The sequence below is a fragment of the Ovis canadensis genome, chromosome 2, assembly GCF_042477335.2.
Source record: "Ovis canadensis isolate MfBH-ARS-UI-01 breed Bighorn chromosome 2, ARS-UI_OviCan_v2, whole genome shotgun sequence".
NCBI lineage: Eukaryota > Metazoa > Chordata > Mammalia > Artiodactyla > Bovidae > Ovis > Ovis canadensis.
This window is the reverse complement of record NC_091246.1, coordinates 14,354,399-14,372,693: the sequence shown is the minus strand read 5'-3', so window position 1 is coordinate 14,372,693 and position 18,295 is coordinate 14,354,399. Positions and strand designations below refer to the sequence as shown.

At 40.9% G+C, this 18,295-nt stretch overlaps 1 protein-coding gene across 2 annotated transcripts in view; it reads right to left on the bottom strand.

Moving 5' to 3' along the window:
• Window positions 1-472: 472 nt before the first annotated feature.
• The window catches only part of TMEM245 (transmembrane protein 245), a 79,658-nt gene continuing 61,835 nt past the window's right edge, over window positions 473-18,295 (bottom strand). For both annotated transcript variants that reach the window (XM_069575500.1, XM_069575499.1), the window contains 2 exons: window positions 15,297-15,491; window positions 473-6,079 (listed from right to left, as the gene is read on the bottom strand). In XM_069575500.1, the coding sequence (XP_069431601.1) occupies window positions 6,034-6,079; window positions 15,297-15,491 (241 nt within the window). In that variant the 3' untranslated portion in view covers window positions 473-6,033. The remainder of the gene's footprint in view (window positions 6,080-15,296; window positions 15,492-18,295) is intronic.

Below are 18,295 nucleotides of genomic sequence, written 5' to 3'. Positions count from 1 at the left end.
CCATCTTGTTTCTTTTATCATTCTTCAGTGGCTTTCGCACAAGTCTCGCTCCTGCCAAAAAGGGCCTTCCCATGAACATGTGGCCTCTTACCAGACCAAGGACATCCATGCTCAGGGAAGCTACCTGCCCTCCTCCGGAGAAGTGACTCTTCCTAAATCCGAATTCCCCAGGATTCCTGGAAACTGCGCTGTGATTGAAACTATTAATAACGGGTAGACTAGGACAGGAGTCAAGCCTGTAGGGACGGGCTTCTACCCTAAGATAGGCCTTCTACAGGTTACAGTCTTTCTGGAGCTTTCACAAACACATCTCCCCTTGTGTAAACTGCCCATGTTCCATAAAAATTCATTGTACCCACTGGTGTCAAAGGCAAGGCAAGATACAAGACATAAGAGATGGACAGATGTATTCATTAAAGTTTGACTTCACTGAAGATAAAATTTCTCAACAGAGACTAAGTTTACCACTTGATTCATTCAACACTAGTAATTTTATTTCAAAATATAAATATTTTTACATTTACAAAGATGTTACATCAGTAGGTTGTCAAAGCAAGTTAAAGCTAAGAAACAGCATTTGTGAGGATAAAGACACATGGTTATATCTGAATAATCTTTTTTACTTTCAAACCATCTCTACTTTGCCTGAGAATGCAGAGATGATACATTTGCCACAAGTTACATGAGCAATAACAACTATATAGCGAATCTTGGCTTCAAAATCAAATGGTATTTGAAATACACTCCAATCACCTAGACAAGTGGCACTGCAAAGCACAAAAGAAGGGTTTTCTTTGGAATAATTACAATTGGAGTTACATTGTCTGGGTCACTGCCATTAAAAACAGTATTTGATAATAAGCCAAAACAATGTTTTAAAATTTGTTACCACAGCTTTCAGAGCAATATATAAAGCTAGAATAAAAAGTAAGAAACCAGGTGTGGAGTACAGAACTCTGGATTTGGAGTCAGAATTTCTGCAACTGAACTCTGGCTCCATCATTTTGTGGTATAAATTTAAGGGAAAGATCACAAAAAACCTTTCTGAGCTTTGATCTGATAATACTTGATGCCTGCCTATCTCACAGGGTTGTTACGAAAGCAGTCTGAAACCTATAAAGTGCAATACAAAAGCATTATTAAAATGTCATATCAATATATCACCACTGCATCTGCACTCTAACTGATCTTTGAAAAACTTTCAAAAGTAAAACACAAATACTGACTTTACACACCATAGGCGGAAAAGAATCTCTATACTTGATGTATAGCTCTGAATGGCAAATACGGTTTTTTTCTGGTATTTCACTAAACTTTGTGATATATTACAGTTTACATGGCAGATGTGCCTGCCATTCAGAATTCTATTACGGATGTCTTCCAAAAGAGCTGTAAACTTTTATTCGAGAGCCATGTTTCCCAAAGGACCCCAAGTCCTTTGAGAGGCTCTGAGAAAAAGAGGATGAAGGTGTAGTTTAAGGTCAAATAAGTCTCGTAAACAGAGTCTTTGTCCCCTCTTATAAATTCACAATATATAATAGCATGTTAAAAACACTTCGAAGTTCTACTTCAGAAAGGAAACAAATTCAGCATTCCTCAGTTTTAACTTACCATAGAGTCCCTTCCCCCAACTCCATATACACTTTCATTCACTTAGAACATCTAACAACATTCCTTGGAACTACTGCTATAAGGAACACATTTTTTCCAAAATTGGCAAGCTACAAGGGGTCGCAAAGAGTCAGACACGACTTAGCGATGGAACAACAACTCAACTAGGAGGGAAAGGGAAAAGAAGTATAACAATGGACTGAGAGAAAAAAGAACTGACTCTACTCTGAATTGTCACTGACGGGCGCCATGTTAGAAAAGACACTTCAACCTATGGACTTGTTTCCTTCTCTGTTAAATGACAGGATCACCTAATTATATAAGGCCTATTCTAGCACAGAATTTCTATGACTCCAGGAAGCAGACAGAACATGTTAGTTTATAATTCTCTTATTTTTAAACTACCAAAACAATTAACTGTTTAGTGGTTTCATATAGCATGAGTATTTTTTTTGCAGATCTTAAGTTAATGTAAGCTAAATTTGTCAACAAGGAAAGTAACTCAAGTGAAGAAACTTTAAAAAAGAAAAATATAAATGAGACAATAGCTTTCAGACAAACTCTATTAAGAATAATTATACTTTAGTAGGAATGTCTATCTAAAATAGTCTCTCCAGATTGGAGTAACTAAACTAAGTGATGAAAGTTTATTGAATAGCTAGGTCATTTCCAAATAAAATGAGATTTTGAAACATAATTACTGAACACTGGACAGGAAGGCCTGGTGTGCTGTGATTCATGGGGTCGCAAAGAGTCGTACGTGACTGAGGGACTGAACTGAACTGAAATGAACTTCCTCTTGGGGCTTCCCAGGTGGCGGTAGGGGTGAAGAATCTGCCTGACAATACAGGAGACAGAGGATACTCAGGTTCCTTCCCTGGGTCAGGAAGATCCCCTGGAAGAGGAAATGGGAACTCACTCCAGTATTCTTGCCTGGAGAATTCCATGGACAGAGGAGGCTGGCAGGCTACAGTCCATGGGGTCACAAAGAGTCAGACATGAGTGAAGCGACTTAGCATGCATGTGTGCATAAGTTAATGAAATGAATATATTTTGATGGCAAAATGTGCAAAGACAAGAAATACATAAAAACAAAAAACTACTTGTCCTTGGCTGTAACTAACATTTGGAACTATGTTGCCAGGGGCTATTTCTACTGCAAAATGCCTACTCTACTACTTTTATAAGGGTCTTAGAAGACCCTTAGTGGAGACTGCAGTTTTCCTATAAACCTTCAGGTTGAAAGCTTTGGTGAGCTCACCTGACATTACTTTGCTCTAGGCTAACACCTCATGGCCTGAATTTCTGAGTAAATACGGCTCTGTAGTGACACATCCTGAAACGCTGAATACAACCAAAGTGGAACCAGAGGTACTAGAAAGTCCAGAGGGGTCACAGCAGGTTCTTATTAAGACCAAGGTTAGCCAGAGGACCTCATCTGCAAGCCCGCCAAGTGGAATAAGCTGCTATTTCCAAAGCTACTCAGTTTGTTTAAATAACATTTCTTGGGTATCAAGAGTCAATCTGCACCAGTCTCAAAAGTCAAGGGAAAACTCTGCCAGCTAACCACCTTTAATGGAAATGGGTGTTAAGAATTCCTGCAAACTTAAAAATAAATAAAACTGGTATCTAAGGCAGTCTGGCAGAGATCACTTCCAGAAACAGAGTGTGATAGAAATTTTGGAACTGACGCTGGACTTACATGGCATGGGTTTATGCTGAAAATCCTATGCCCTGTTCTCTCTTGGCAAAGAGAGGCGCATACTGTGTGGGGAGGTTTTTTCCCCTCCATTCAGTTTACAGTTAAGTAGTGAATGTGAGCTTCAAACTTATCTTTAATAAAGTGATAAAATGCAGAACACTGTGATAGGATTTCTGTACTTAGTTTTTACTGAAGCTACTTATACTTCATCAATTATATGCTTTTAGGGAAATGTTCTTTTTCTGGGTCAAATCCTGAGATCATCTTGCTGGATGGAGCATTGGGGCAGTTCAAGTTTCCTGATATGACTGGGTAGTAGTCTGGGGCACCTCTGCTCTTGATATTTCAGGGTGATACTATATCAGAATCAACTTTGACAGCTCTAAACTCCTCTCTTAGGGCTCAGAGTTCCCCTCTAAAGACCTAGTATTCATACTAACAATTATGACCAGGAAGAACCATGTATTAACCTCAAGTTTATATGTTTACCATTTCACTTTATAAAGCTAAAAACACTTTGGAGGAACATAACTTGTATATGCACACTAACTCATTGTGCATAATATTTACCTCTTATAAATATGTGCTAATCACAGCTGTAAACTTATCATTATATCATTAACAAAAACAAACCTGATTTATTTCTTAAAACTTTTAATGCAACATTTTTAATTTTAGCAATACACATAATCTGGCCAAGATTTAAGGTAAGAAAAGGCCTTCTTATGAGCTATCCCCTACAGCACCCTGTACAGTGCCCAGCATGGAACCCAGAGTTTGGGAAACTCTCAACCAATGCTTTACAGAATGAATGACTGAACAAGTGATTAAAGAAAGAATGAGTTAATTAATGCCAAATGTTGGAGAAGGAAATGGCAACCCACTCCAGTATTCTTGCCTGGAGAATCCCATGGACGGAGGAGCCTGGTGGGCTACAGTCCACGGGGTCACAAAGAGTCGGACATGACTGAGCGACTTCACTTTCACTTTCAATGCCAAATGCAGCACTTGGTTGAATATCAGACTGTAACTGTTGAAGGATTCATAGGAAATATGAGATCTGCATATAGTTTATTATATAAACAAAGACCTCGAAGTAGCCTCTTTTCTAGACCAAGTTTTTCTTAAGTAATATCAGAATAAATTTAATGTAATTATCATTAATTATGCTTCTTAATGAGAAAATAAAGTTTTAGAAAAAAGGATTTCTACTTTTAAATGTTCTTCCCAAAAAGGAAATCTTTGTTACTTAAGAATCCTCTCTCCACCATACTGAATACTCCTTTGGGGACAGAGAAACAGTCTGAAGGTTGCTTTACAATAGGGAAAGGGCACAAAGGTAAAAGCTGGGTTCTAGTCCTGGCCCTGTCATTAACTGTAGTCTATGCAATAGAACAGGACATGATTCTACCTCAAAGCACTGGAAAAACTGTGTTAAGATACTAAAAGAGAATATTGTAAAGTAATTAGCCTCCAATTAAAATAAATAAATTTATATTAAAAAAAGATACTAAAAGAGTCACTGGAGTATAGCAAGGTTGGCAGACTGTTGAGTAAGAAAGATCTGAGGTCAAATTTTACTAAACTTCATAACTTGGAGTTGGTCACTTTTCTGAACCTTAGCTTCCCCATCTGTGTGAAACACAAAATAATATGAAGCTGTATGAAAGCTGATATGAAGTGACTATGAAATGATATGTCCAAAAAGATTTTGTAAAATGTAGAGCAGTATGCTGGTTATTGTGATATCTGAGATATTTTAAAAGTCACGATTTAATTCAACAAGCATTCATCTAGAGTCTGTGTGCAAGGCACTGTGCTAAATGATGGGAAAATACTACACCGATACAAAATTTTACGCTAGTAACTAACTAATTGGCCAAATTCTAAATAGTAAAACAGAGACATTTAACAAATCAGAACACTGCTGCCCCTGAGATTTTTTTACTTAAAACATTTGGAAAGGAAAAAAAAAAATCACAACATGAATTCTATCATATTGTTACCATTAATAGCAGCTTAATACTTAATTAATTTCAGTGTGGTCAGCCAAGGTTTAGAAATTTGGCAATAGTGTAATAGGGGAAAGAGGGAGAAGGGGAGGAAGGGCTTCAGTCTCTCTTCTCCTATGGTTGCAACATACAACTAACTGAACTTCAGATAAGCCACCCACCCTTACACTGAAGATTTGATCTTTCTTATGAGAGGACCATACATTGTGGAAGAAGGGAGAAGACTCATTTTTCCTGCTCAAGCAACTATATTCTCAAAAGTGAAAGCCCTCTTCATTGAAAAGTGACTGTCGTAGAAAAGTTTAAGGACAGATTTCTTAAAACAGGAGAAAGTCACACTATATACAGCAGGTAGATTACGGCTCTTAAAAAAAAAGTTATAAATACGTATTATAATATAGATAACCAAAGTGGGAAAATTTCAAGCCACAATACCAGTGTATAAACTGAAACTTTTCAAGCCATCTTAGCAACACTTAAATGAGTAAATCACATTTCTGAGCTCTAAAGCTGTGCTTCAAAATGCAAAGCAGCCCACAGCCAGTCCTCTCTTGTCCAGGCATTCTGTACGGAAGGCCAGGAGGCTCCTGCGTCTCGTCCTGGGCTCTGTTTGCCAGGCGTGGCTGAAAGGACAGGAGGCCACAGCTGAGCTGAACTCACTGTCAAGGTTGAATTTCCTTAGAGAAATCACTGCGGTTGGAAACCAAGTCAGTCTACCGAAGGTTTCAGGCCTTCAGAAATGTCACGGAAAGTCCTTTAAGAAAAAAAGGCAGGATGATTAGTTTTGCTTTTAGGAAAAGGGGGAAAACAAAACCACAGAGATATTTAGAAAAGAAAAATAGCATCTAACCAGTAATTCACTGTCATATAATATTCTTATAAGTTGAGAGCCTTGGTGCCATTATGTAGTCACTGTTTTTTTTCTTAGTATTTTCACTGAGTATTGTTTTGAAATCTGATAGTTGTTTCTCAACCTGCAGCAACAAGAACTCTAGTTTTCTTTTGGAAGATCTATCCAAAAGACTGTTTCCCTAGACTCTCTTGAAACTAATGACCATGTGACCACCATCTGGCCAATGAGATGTAAGTAGAAGTGTTGAGTGACTTCTGGGCAATGTCCGTAGAAGAGAAAGGTGATCTTTTCTGACCTTTCCCCCTTCGTGCTGACTGGAAAGTAGACACGATGACGTTTAAGAGAAAAACAGTAAGAGGCTGAAGATTAAACGCTAACTGGGTAACTTTTATTGCAAAATAGGAGAACTGATCCAGCAGTGTCCCAGCTGAGCGCTGTGGTTCAGGGCAGGAGAAATGGGATAGGGCTTTTCATCAAATGACCGTGAACTTATACTGTTTCTGACCTACATCAAACAAGCCAAGTGAATGTGGCTCACTGGCAGGTAATAACTGGGTTGGATGGAGGGGGTCTGCTGTGTTGGGGCCTAACTTAGGACTGTAGTAGCTAGCTGGCCTTTGCTACATAATTTATCCAGCCAGGTTTGCATCTTTGTTGGCAGCCAAATGGCCAGGTCAGAGTTCATCAATGAACAAGCATTCATCTCAGATGAAAAGACCTCACACCAAGGCTGACAGAACATCAAGGCGGGGGGTCAAGCTTGGCATGGATGTTTGTGGAACAGACACACCAAGCCCTGGTCTGCCGACCTTTGTACTTCTTACAGCCAAGAGAGAAATAAACTTCTGGCTGTTAAAGTTCTACTGATGGTGGGGTTTTTTGAGTTGGTTTTTTTTGGTTATAATACAGGCAAATCTATCTTAAAATGATACAGATATGAAGCACAAGTTTATTACCATCCTTTTAGACAGAGATTGCTTTGCTCCTTTATAACCATATCAGCAATTAGGAGGGTTAGACAGGCAGGCAGAGGTAAAATAAAGGTTAACCCTTTAGCATCCAGAGGAAGTACTTAAATGTCAAGTGGGGCACAGGTCAAATGATACAGAAAAAAAAAAAAGATTACATTTGCTCAGTTATCTGAAGGCTCTTTCACTGGATGGTGTCGGAAGTCTCATATCTCAAGCACATCTCTAACTAGCACAGCTCTACATCCAAAGGAACAGCTTTGAGGAAGGGGTAAGCTTCCTGGCTATGGCTCCTGTGTCTCTGAAAGGGATTATATATGACATGCCTGAACTCACCATGTTGAATATATGCCAACAGGTCAAAGAACTAGAATGAATTTATCTCCTTAAATATTTTTATACTGAGAAAAATTCTCCCAAACTAAGATTTATACACACTCGTTTTATGTATTGTTGTTGTCTTTTAGTCGCTAGGTCATTTCCAACTCTTTTGAGACCCCATGAACTATAACTTGCCAGGCTCCTCTGTCTGTGGGATTTCCCAGGCAAGAACACTGGAGAGGGTTGCCATTTCCTTCTCCAGGGGATCTTCCCGACCCACAGATCGAACCCGCGTCTCCTGCATTGGCAGGCAGGTTCTTTATCGCTGAGTCACCTGGGAAGCCCTTTTACATGTATTAATAGCCATCTATCTCTGTATCTATCTAATCAAGGTTTCTCCATAGCTGCACTGCTGACCACTCTGTACACTGTGAGAGGTTTAGCAACATCCCCGCTCCTACCCTCTACAGCTGTGATGATGAACACGTCTCTATACATTGCTAAATGTCCCCTGAGGGGAGCCTCACCCTCCTCCACCACGACCATTGCTCTAGATAACTACCTACCCATTTATTTATATATCTCTTTTTCACAGTCTAACCTACATTTGTGTACAGGTAAAGCTAGCTACAAGTTGCCCCAGACTATATGAAGTTCAGGTAGCACTCAATTCTGGGAAGCCCTGGAATATCTTTAAAACCAATAACCAAAAACTGATCAGTATTACAAAGCATTTTCCAACACCAAAAGTTTTAAAATTCATATCTTTTCAAATTTCTAAGATACCTGCAAGCTTCAATCTCTAACTCTTCAATTCCCCTAAATTATGAATGAAAACAGCTGCCTCAGGGCAAAGATACATGAAATAAGATTAAAATTGTGGTTGGCCTGGTGACTGCTTTCTGTTGACAAGTAAGCTTAGCTGTAACCCTGAAATTCATACCTGCTATTCAGTTCTGCCTCCAGGCCAAGAAAGCCTCCAGAAGGACTCCGAAGAAAGAAAACACAATGAAGCAAGCTAAGAAAACAGCTATTAAGTATTTTCCATCTCAACAGTATGTTTTCTCTAAATGTTTGGTGGTGATGGTGTGTGGGTGTGTGGGTGTGTGTGTGTAAAACCCTATAGAAGTACATTGATCTGAACCGAACCTCAATTACCTCCTGGAAAACAAACTCCATAACCCAGAGATAGAGATATAATTCCTTCCTGGTCTCATCAAAAGGCATAGCACGAACTAATCCACAGGGCTCATAAAACTGTAACTCTCTAGATTAGGAAGAAACAAAGGAATAAAAATTGCATTGACAGTGTTTTTTCCAGCTGTGCTGCGTAGCTTGTGGGATCTTAGTTCCTCAACTAGGGGGTGAACTTGGGCCCTCGGCAGTGAAAGCACAGAGTCCTAATGACTGGGCTGCCAGGGTACTTCTTTGACAGTATTATTTCTTGTTCTTGCCTGGAGCACCCCAGGGACGGGGGAGCCTGGTGGGCTGCAGTCTATGGGGTCGCACAGAGTCGGACATGACTGAAGTGACTTACCAGCTACCTAAACCATCTAAATATAGTATTCTTTCCCAAACCATAAGGATTGTTATGTTCCTTTGAACCACAGTGGTAGAATTTCTCAAGAATAAAAAAGGTGGGATGGGGCCACATCTGACTAGGGGGATAGCAGACTGCTGTGAACATTTTACAGTTCCCTTCATTACAATGGGGATTGTGTGATGTGATTTCTCAATTGCAATCTTCATGGCTCCTTGAAAATATTTTGGGATCTGGTTCCCCTGAAGTTTTCAAGGAGATTTTTTTTTTTTAAATCCATTTATGAGAATGCTGAAGTCTTTTCTGATTTAACAACTCCAGAGTTGTTGACTCCCAGCTTCCCAGAGAAAGAATAAATTGTGGATGTTACAAATGAAAGCGTACACTGACTAATGTACCTTACTTCAGTAGGTTCAGGACAGCTGAGTATGTATTTCCTAAACCCCCACCAGCACACCTTGTGACGGAGCACATGTCATCACTTACGTACATTCTGCCTCTTCCAAAAATTTGGAATAAAGTTCTAGGGCTGGAGTTTGCTATGGCCCATACTCTTTTATCAGCCTTATAGTGAAAGGATCTTTTAATCTGATCTGCTCCTGATTTCACTAACCTATTAACTCATCAAATTTTCATTGAGCATTTATCCTAAACTGGAATGATACGGAGCACACTCCAAACGACGTCCTCAAGATTTAGGCAAAGGTCTAGAGGAATCATGGTTTTTTTATGAGACTATTTTCATATATTATTTTACAAAGACAAAAATAACGTCTTGCTCTATTAAAAAGTAGGAGGTGTTAAACCTTAGCTTAATTGCCCAACACTGATCTTCCTTATCTTATGATTGCATTATACCTGGCTTCATACTTAATAATATCCTTAAGACAGCTTCCCTTGTGGTTCAATAATATCCTTAAGACAGCTTCCCTTGTGGTTCAGATGGTAAAGAATCTGCCTACAATGCAGGAGACCCAGGTTTGATCCCTGGGTCAGGAAGATCCCCTGGAAAAGATAATGGCAACCTACTCCAGTATTCTTACCTGGAGAATTCCATGGACAGAGGAGCCTGGCAGGTTGCAGTCCATGGGGTCACAAAGAGTCAGACACGACTGAGTGACTCACACACATACACAAGTCCCAAGAAACTCACTGTACATTAAAAATATTTTAAGTCAAAAAAGTATTTCATACACTTAACCTACAAAACATCACAGCTTAGCCTCACCTACCTTAAACATGCTTTTAACACTTACACTGGCCTGCCGTTGTTGCTTAGTCACTAAGTCATGTCTGACTCTTTTGCAACTCCATGAACTGGAGCCCACCAGGCTCCTCTGTCAATGGGATTAGCCAAGCAAGAATACTGGAAAGGGTTGCCATTTCCTCTTCCAGGGAATCTTCCCCACTCAGGGATCAAACCCGCATCTCCTGCATTAGCAGGTGGATTCTTTACCAATGAACCACCAGGGAAACCCGACAGTTGGGCAAAATCATCTAACACAAAGCCTGTCTTAGAATAAAAGCGTTGACTATCTCAAGTAATTTACCAAACACTGTACTGAAAGTGAAAAACAGAACAGCTGCCTGGGTGCCGCATGGTTGTAGGCGTATCAGTTGTATCCCCTTGTGACCATGTGGTTGACTGAGAGCTGCAGCCACCACTGCCGAGCATCACGAGAGAGTCGTACGGCATATCGCTAGCCCAGGAAAAGATCAACATTAAAAATCTGAGTACAGTTTCCACTGAATGTGTATTGCTTTTACACCATCACTAAGTTGAAAAATCATAAGTTAAACCTTCTTAATTTGGGAATCATTTGTAATTTCTTTCATAAAAAGCTAATGACCTTTGAGTGAACTTTGGGTATTAAATTATGGAAGATAATCACAGTCAGGTTAAGATAATGCTTCTAAAAACAGAAATGAGTTGACTAATAACTCTATCCCCCAAAAGGTAAAGCTGAGTTCCTTAAAGGACCACCTTCTAGCTGTCACCTCTGGTCACGTCAAGGTGTGACGGAGGGCAAAGGAAAACTTAAATACAGCGAACAGCATCCCCAGAAGAGTTCCTGGGATATGCCCTGACTCCTTTCTTACAGATTTTTCTGAGCTTTAGTGTTCAAAGATTGCCGCTCAGGTTTTGGTAGGAATGAAATAAGTATATCAAATCAAGTCTTATTATTCTACCCAAAAATCAAAAAAGTATTGAGACTTGAAAAATTGTGATTGCAGGGGTGTTATGTCCTTTCCCACACTTCCCAGACAGTCCCAGTGTTAACAGAGAACAGGGGAAGCCATAGGTTCTGATTATTGAATTGAGGCCAAAACAGCTGGGAGCCCAGAGCTGTGCTGTGTCGACATTTACTACCATGAAATAGTGTATTCCCCACTGTCAACAGTGAGAAGCACTACATGGGACCTAGAAACAGTACACAGAAATAGTCATGCAGATGGCTCTTCTCAGCCACCAGTGCCCGTATCTACAATTAGAACATCTAACGGAACGAAGACATTCTCATGTTACAGCATAGGAGTCCTAAGACAAGCCGAATCCTTCCATAGCTCATGACACTGTAGACACTATTCCCTCACAGCCCAGTCATTCCTTGAACTAGGAAGAGGGCGCTGTCAAAGGTTGACAGGTATGGTGAATACCCCAGTAACTAAAACAGGCACGGCCTGGCAGTAGCAGCAACCACAGTAAAAAGGGAAAAGACAAATAACCAAGTGTATAAATGAAAGCTGTAAAGAAAGGAAAGGTAGGAGGTGCTATCCTTAAGAGCATTAAATGCAGGACATAACCTAATCTTGAGAGGAGGGAAAGCTCTGATGGACTGACATTTGAGTTGCAATCTGAAGAATGATTAGGAGCTAGTTAGGCAAGGAAAGATAGGGGAGGGGGAGAGTCTGTCCAGACACAGAAGGCAGCGTGTCTGAAGGCCTAGGGTTTGAATGGAGCTGGTATATCTGAGGCCCTGGCAGAAAGCCAGCGTGGCTGCAGCTCTGACATGGGGAAGATGTTACAGACGCATGAGCCAGGCATAGGCAGACCACGCAGAGCCTTGGAAGGATTTTGATCTTCCTGGTAAGAACAGTGGGAGGCCAGTTCTGGTAGAAGAGCATCACGACCAGATACGCCTCCCCTTTAAAAAGGACACATCTGCTCAGTGTCAAGAGACCGGAAGGCAGCAAGCGTGGATGCTGAGAGGCTGGCCGGGAGACTGAGATGCCACGACAGTCCAGCCGAGAAACCCCGTGGCTGGGCCCAGGGCGGGTGGTGCTGGAGAAAAGGAGGAAGGGGCGGACTTGAGACGGAACAGGTAGGACTGGGAAAGATGGTGACTTGAGAAGACAGGAGGCTGTAAGGATGACCAGACACAGGCACACGTAAGTGAGGGGTACCACATACTGAGGAAGGAGACAGAGGAGAGTGTCTTTCCCTGAGCAGCGGCGGGGAGGATGGCTAAGGAAAAGAAAGACCTCTAGTTGAAATCACACTACCTCACCTGCTTATTTCTATGTGACCACAGGCAGGATAACTTCTCTAAGCCTTGACTTCATCTATAAGATACGGAAAACAACTGTTCCTAACCTCACATGGGAACACTGGACAGATTAAGTAAAATAAGACAATGCAGGCAAAGTTTTAGCACAGAACTTGGCACACTGAGTCCCAATAAATGTCAGTGGCAGCTGGTTGTTACTATTTAAGAGGTCATTTAGACTTTCCCCCAGGAAGTGCTATGTGGGACACAGGATTCCCTCAGGCCTTTTCAAAACCCCATTAGAGGGAGTTCCCTGGTGGTCCTGTGGTCAAGAATCCATCATCCACCCTGCAATACAGAGAGACGGGGGTTCGATCCCTGGTCGGGAACTAACATCCCACATGCTTTGGAGCAACTTAGCCTGCATGTCTAAGCCCCCCTGCCACAACTAGAGAGCCCCTATGCTACAACTAAGACCTGATGCAAGCCAAACAAATCAATATATATATTTTTAAAAACCCACTAGAAGGCATAAATCTACCTTAAAAAAGAGAACATAAGAGGTTAAAAGAAACAAACTTTCAGAAAGTGGAAAGCGGATGAAGAACTGCTATGACCAGCATGACCTAAAAAACTGAATCCTAAGCCAGGAGTTATTCAATAAGGCTCAGGAATTGGTGGTATCAAGTAACTCTGGAAATGGGGTCGAAGGTAGGACTAGACACAGAAGGGCTGCTTTGAAGTGTGCCTAAAATGCAGTAAAACCTCATGGGTCCAACCCACACCTCCACCCAGCCAGGCAAATGCTCCCTGTTACTGGCAGAAATTCCAGTCGTTTCCTCCCTTAGCAAAGGTAAAACAAAAAAGTCTCTGGACTGGAGGACAGCAGGCAGGGATAAGGGTAGGGGTGCATACCGACCCCTACCAGACTGAGCGGCAGACTGAATGACGATCTGCATCTCAGATGCTGTCCCGTCCCTCTCCCTGTCATGGCTCCCAGAAGGCTGGCAGCCAAGCCACCAACCTCTGAGCAGGAGATTAAAAGACCTTTCACTGAGGAATTTAGCAGCCCCACAGGGAAACCAAGAAAGCACTGACATCAGTGGCTGCACAGACAATGGTCCTGGCAGATTATATTATGGTGACACACATAATAAACCACCCCGCAAATCCTGAGAGGTTCACTCTTCACATCAGCCAACAGTCAAAAGTATCGGATACCTGATACTGTGACCATTGTTGTTGCTGTTGTTTAAGTCGCTAAGTCGTGTCCAACTCTTTTGTGGCCCCATGAACTGTAACCTGCCAGGCTCCTTCTGTCCATGGGAGTTCCCAAGGGAAGACTATTGGAGTGGGTTGTGATTTCCTCCTCCAGGGAATCTTCCCAACTCAGGGATGAAAACTGTGTACCCTGCACTGGTGGGCAGGTTCTCTTTCCCTGAACCACCAGGGAGGCCCCTAATATTGTGATTATATTGTGTTAATATGGTGAAGGTTAGGGGATATTACACATGTAATTAAGGTCCCCAAGCAACTGACTTTAATCAAAATGACAATATGTTCTGTGGGCCAGGGCTAATCAGGTGAGCCCTCTGCAAAAGAGGCTTGGCCATCAGCAACAGAAGTCAGAAAAATACTCCTGAAGGCCTGGCAAAAGCAAGCATTATGTTATAAAATGCCTATGGAAAGAGGCAGCCTCTGGGAGCCTCAACTTGTGGCTACAACTGCAAACAAAGGAATGTTGTCAATAACAAGCAAGCCTGGAAGAGGATCCCAATCTGCAGATGAAACCCCTGCCTGCCCTCATGCCTTGACTGTAGCCATGGAAGATCCTAAGCAGAAGGCCCAGCTGAACTGTACCTGTACTCTGACTTTCTTATAAATGTGCTGCTTTATGCCACTAAGTTAGTGAAAATTTGCTACATGTCACAGAAAACTAACACAGACCTATACACTAAAAAAGGCAAGTTTTATTACACAAATAATATCTCAATAAACCAGACTGCCCAAAAATATGATAGTTCAAATGGAAACCTCTACAGAGATGATAGAAGATAAAATTGGAGAAATAATCCAGAAAATGGGAGCCAAAAAGACAGAACCAGAAGAATATCAGAGAAAAGATTTTAAAATGACAAGACCAGTGTAGGAGGGCCAACATCAAAATAAAAATACGTTTCTGAAAGGGAGAGAAAGAAATCATTAATAAAATAATTGAAGAAAAATTTCAGAATGGCAGAACATAAATTTCCAATTTTCAAGGTCACAGAGACACTTGATAGAAGTGCCAATTCAAACACAACAACAAAAATAGATCAAAAAACAACAACAAAAAAAGAAGACCCTATAGGTTTTCAAACATTTGAATTACAAAGAATCAGGAATCAGACTGGCCTCAGAATTTCGACAACCATGAAAGTTAAAAAACAAAGAAGAAATAAAGTTACACAGGGAAAAATTCTTAAACAGAATTCTCTACCCAGGCAAGCTACTGAGTAAGAATGACTTTAGAAGAAGCCTTTACAGACATGTATCATCCCCTAAATTTACCTCCCATGCATTCTTTCCCAAAAATCTACAGGAGGATGTGCTCCAACAAAAAGCAGGAAGAAATCAAGAAAGAAAGCAATACTGGGAAATATGATTCCAACACAGGGGAGAGCTAAGGGAATCTGCAAGGTAACAGCTCTATAACAGGCAAAAGGATATTCCGTATCTTAACAGACTGCACTCAGGTGAAAACACAGAGACCGGTGAGCTCAATTTCATACACAGTTTATGATCACTTAGCTGGAACTCACCGCTGAGTCTGAGCAGGCCATGGGGTCTGGTTGGGTGTGGGCACTGAGTTCGTGGGACTCACTAGCATGGCACTGTAAATATTGGAAGCGACCACGAGTATGCAGAGAAGTATGGGCCCAATGATTGCTCCTTCCAGGCCCAGATAGTAAGCTCCACCGGCCACTGCCAAGCCCGTCAAGTAAGGATGGCCACCTCTGGAATGAAGAGCACACAGATTACGCACGTCTTTTAACAAAACGTAAACCCTGGAGTAAGTTGGAAATACATTCTCTGACACACTGTTCATTCCCTAATACACCTGACTTCTGAACTGTGTTATCAGCTTTCTTTAGATCACTTCAATGTGGATATCTGAATATTAATTGTAAAAGTATCAAGATGCAAAACTTTTCCTGACTACATGTGTGACATTTGTCTTTTGGTAGGTCTGGCAACTGAGGAGTAAACAGGTGTTAACAGGTACCATTACATGGCTGTCTAAGGTGGGTTAATGTTAGCTTAGGACTGGTTTATACAAGCTACCTGTTAGGTTTACCTTTGTCTAGAATAATTAAGTGGGCAAAATTAAGCATGTAATTCAACTAACTATGCTTTTTTAAAAAGATGATAACAATACAATGGCATTCCTGTCATTCCTCAGTTAGGGTTCTAGCAAGCTCCTAAAATACAGATTTTAACACAGAGAGTGACAAAAGGCCTCATGAGAAAAACATCTGTTAGAAAGCCCAAGATTTTTATTTCATAAGAGAGTTATAACTGTCCTCTAGCTTATCACAGTATCATTTATATAACTGGAATGAAATAACACACAGGCAGACCTCAGAGATATTGCAGGTTCTGCTTCCAGACTACCACAATAAAGCCAAATATGGCAATAAAGTGAGTCACAAGAAATTTCTGCTTCCCCAGAGTATATAAAAATTATATTGACACTGATCTGTAGTCTTTTTAAGTGTGCAACAGCATTATGTCTAAAAAAATGTAAGGTACCTTAATTTTAAAATACTTGATTGGTAAAAACACTAATTATCATGTGAGCCTTCAGCAAACTGTCATCTTTCTGCTAGTGGAGCGTCTTGTCGCAATGGTGATGGCTGCTGACTGATCAATATGACTGGCCGCTGGAAGACTGTGCAGAGTCTGTGACAATTTCTTAAAACAAGACAGCAAAGTTTTGCTGCACTGTCATTGGTGATTTCTCTGCAGAAAGCAATGTTGTTTGAGAGCTTTAGTCACCACAGAACTTTTTTCAACATAAGAGTTAATCCTCTCAAACCCGGCCTCTGCTTTATCAACCAAGTTGATGTACTACTCCATATCTTTTGTTGTCATTTCAACAATCTTCACAGCATCTTTACCAGAAGTAGATTCCAAGTGGCAAGAAACCACCTTCTTCGCTTATCCATAAGCAACTCCTCATCCATTAGAGTCTTATCATGAGATTGCAGTAAATCAATTACATCTTTAGGCTCCACTTCTAGGTCTCTTACTATCTGCACCATATCTGCAGTTACTTTCCCGAAGTCTTGAACCTCTTAAAGTTATTTATGAGGGTTGGAATCGACCTTTTTCCAAACTTCTGTTAATGTTGATATTTTGACCTCTTCCCAATGCAATACAAGCACTCTTAATGACATCTGGAACGGTGAATCCTTTCTAGAAGGTTTTCAACTGACTTTACCCAGATCCATCATAGGATCAGCATTTCTTACATAATAAGGGTTGAAAGTTGAAATTACTCCTTGAACCACAGGTTGCAAGAATGCATGTTGTGTTATAGGCATAAAAACAACATTAATCTCATTGAAATCTCCATCAGAGCTTGCGGGTGACTGGGTGTGTTGTCAGATAACCCACAGTACTTTTAAAAAATACTTATTCCTTTATTTGGCTGTGCTGGACCTTAGTTGCAGCAGGCAGGATCTTTAGTTGTTGCATGCAAACTCTTAGCTGCAGCACGTGGGATCTAGTTCCCTGATCAGGGATTGAACCTGGGCCCCCTGCACTGGGAGCACAAAGTCTTAGCAACTGGACCACCAGGGAAGTCCCAAAGTATTTTAAAAGGAACTCTTTTTTTCTGAACAGTAGGTCCCAAGAGTGGGCTTAAAATATTCAGTAAACTATGTTGTAAATGGATGTGCTGCCATCATCCAGGTTTTGTAGTTTCATTTCTAGAACACACGCAGAGTAGATTTAGCACAATTCTTAAGGGCCCTAGGATTTCTGGAACAGTAAGTGGACAGGGAAGCCTGGTGTGCTGCAGTCCATGGGATCGCAAAGAGTCGGACACGACTGAGCAACTGAACTGAATTTAAATGAGCACTGGCTTCAATTTTCAAGTTATCAGCTACATGAGCTCCTAGCCATAGAATTAGCCTGTCCTTTTAAGCTTTGAAGACAAGCACTGAAAGTCCTAAATGGCATCTTTTCCCAATAGAAAGCTGTGTGGTCTACACTGAAAATCTGTTTAATGTAGTAGTCGCCTTAATTGTTTTTCTTCGCTAGATCTTCTGCATAACTTCTACATCAACACTTGCTACTTCACCTTGCACTTCTATGTTCCAGAGACGGCTTCTTTCCTTAAAGCACATGAACCAACCTCTGCTAGCTTTAAACTTTTCTTCTGCAGCCTCCTCACCTCTCACAGCCTTCACAGGATTAAAAAGTGTTACGGCCTTGCTCCAGATTAGGCTCTGGTTTAAGGGAATGTTGTGGCTGATTTGATCTTCCATCTAGAACATCAAAACTTTCTCCATATCAGCAAAAAGGCTGTTTTGTTTTCTTATCATCTACGTGTTCACTGGAAGAGTACTTTCTACTTTCTTCAAGAACTTTTCCTTTACATTCACAACTTGGCTAATTATTTGGCTCAAGAGGCCTAGCTTTTGACCTACCTTAGCTCTCAAGATGTCTTGTTCGTGAAATTTAATCATTTCTAGCTTTTGATTTAAGGTGAGCAATATTTGACTCTTCCTTTCACTTGAACACTTAGAGACCA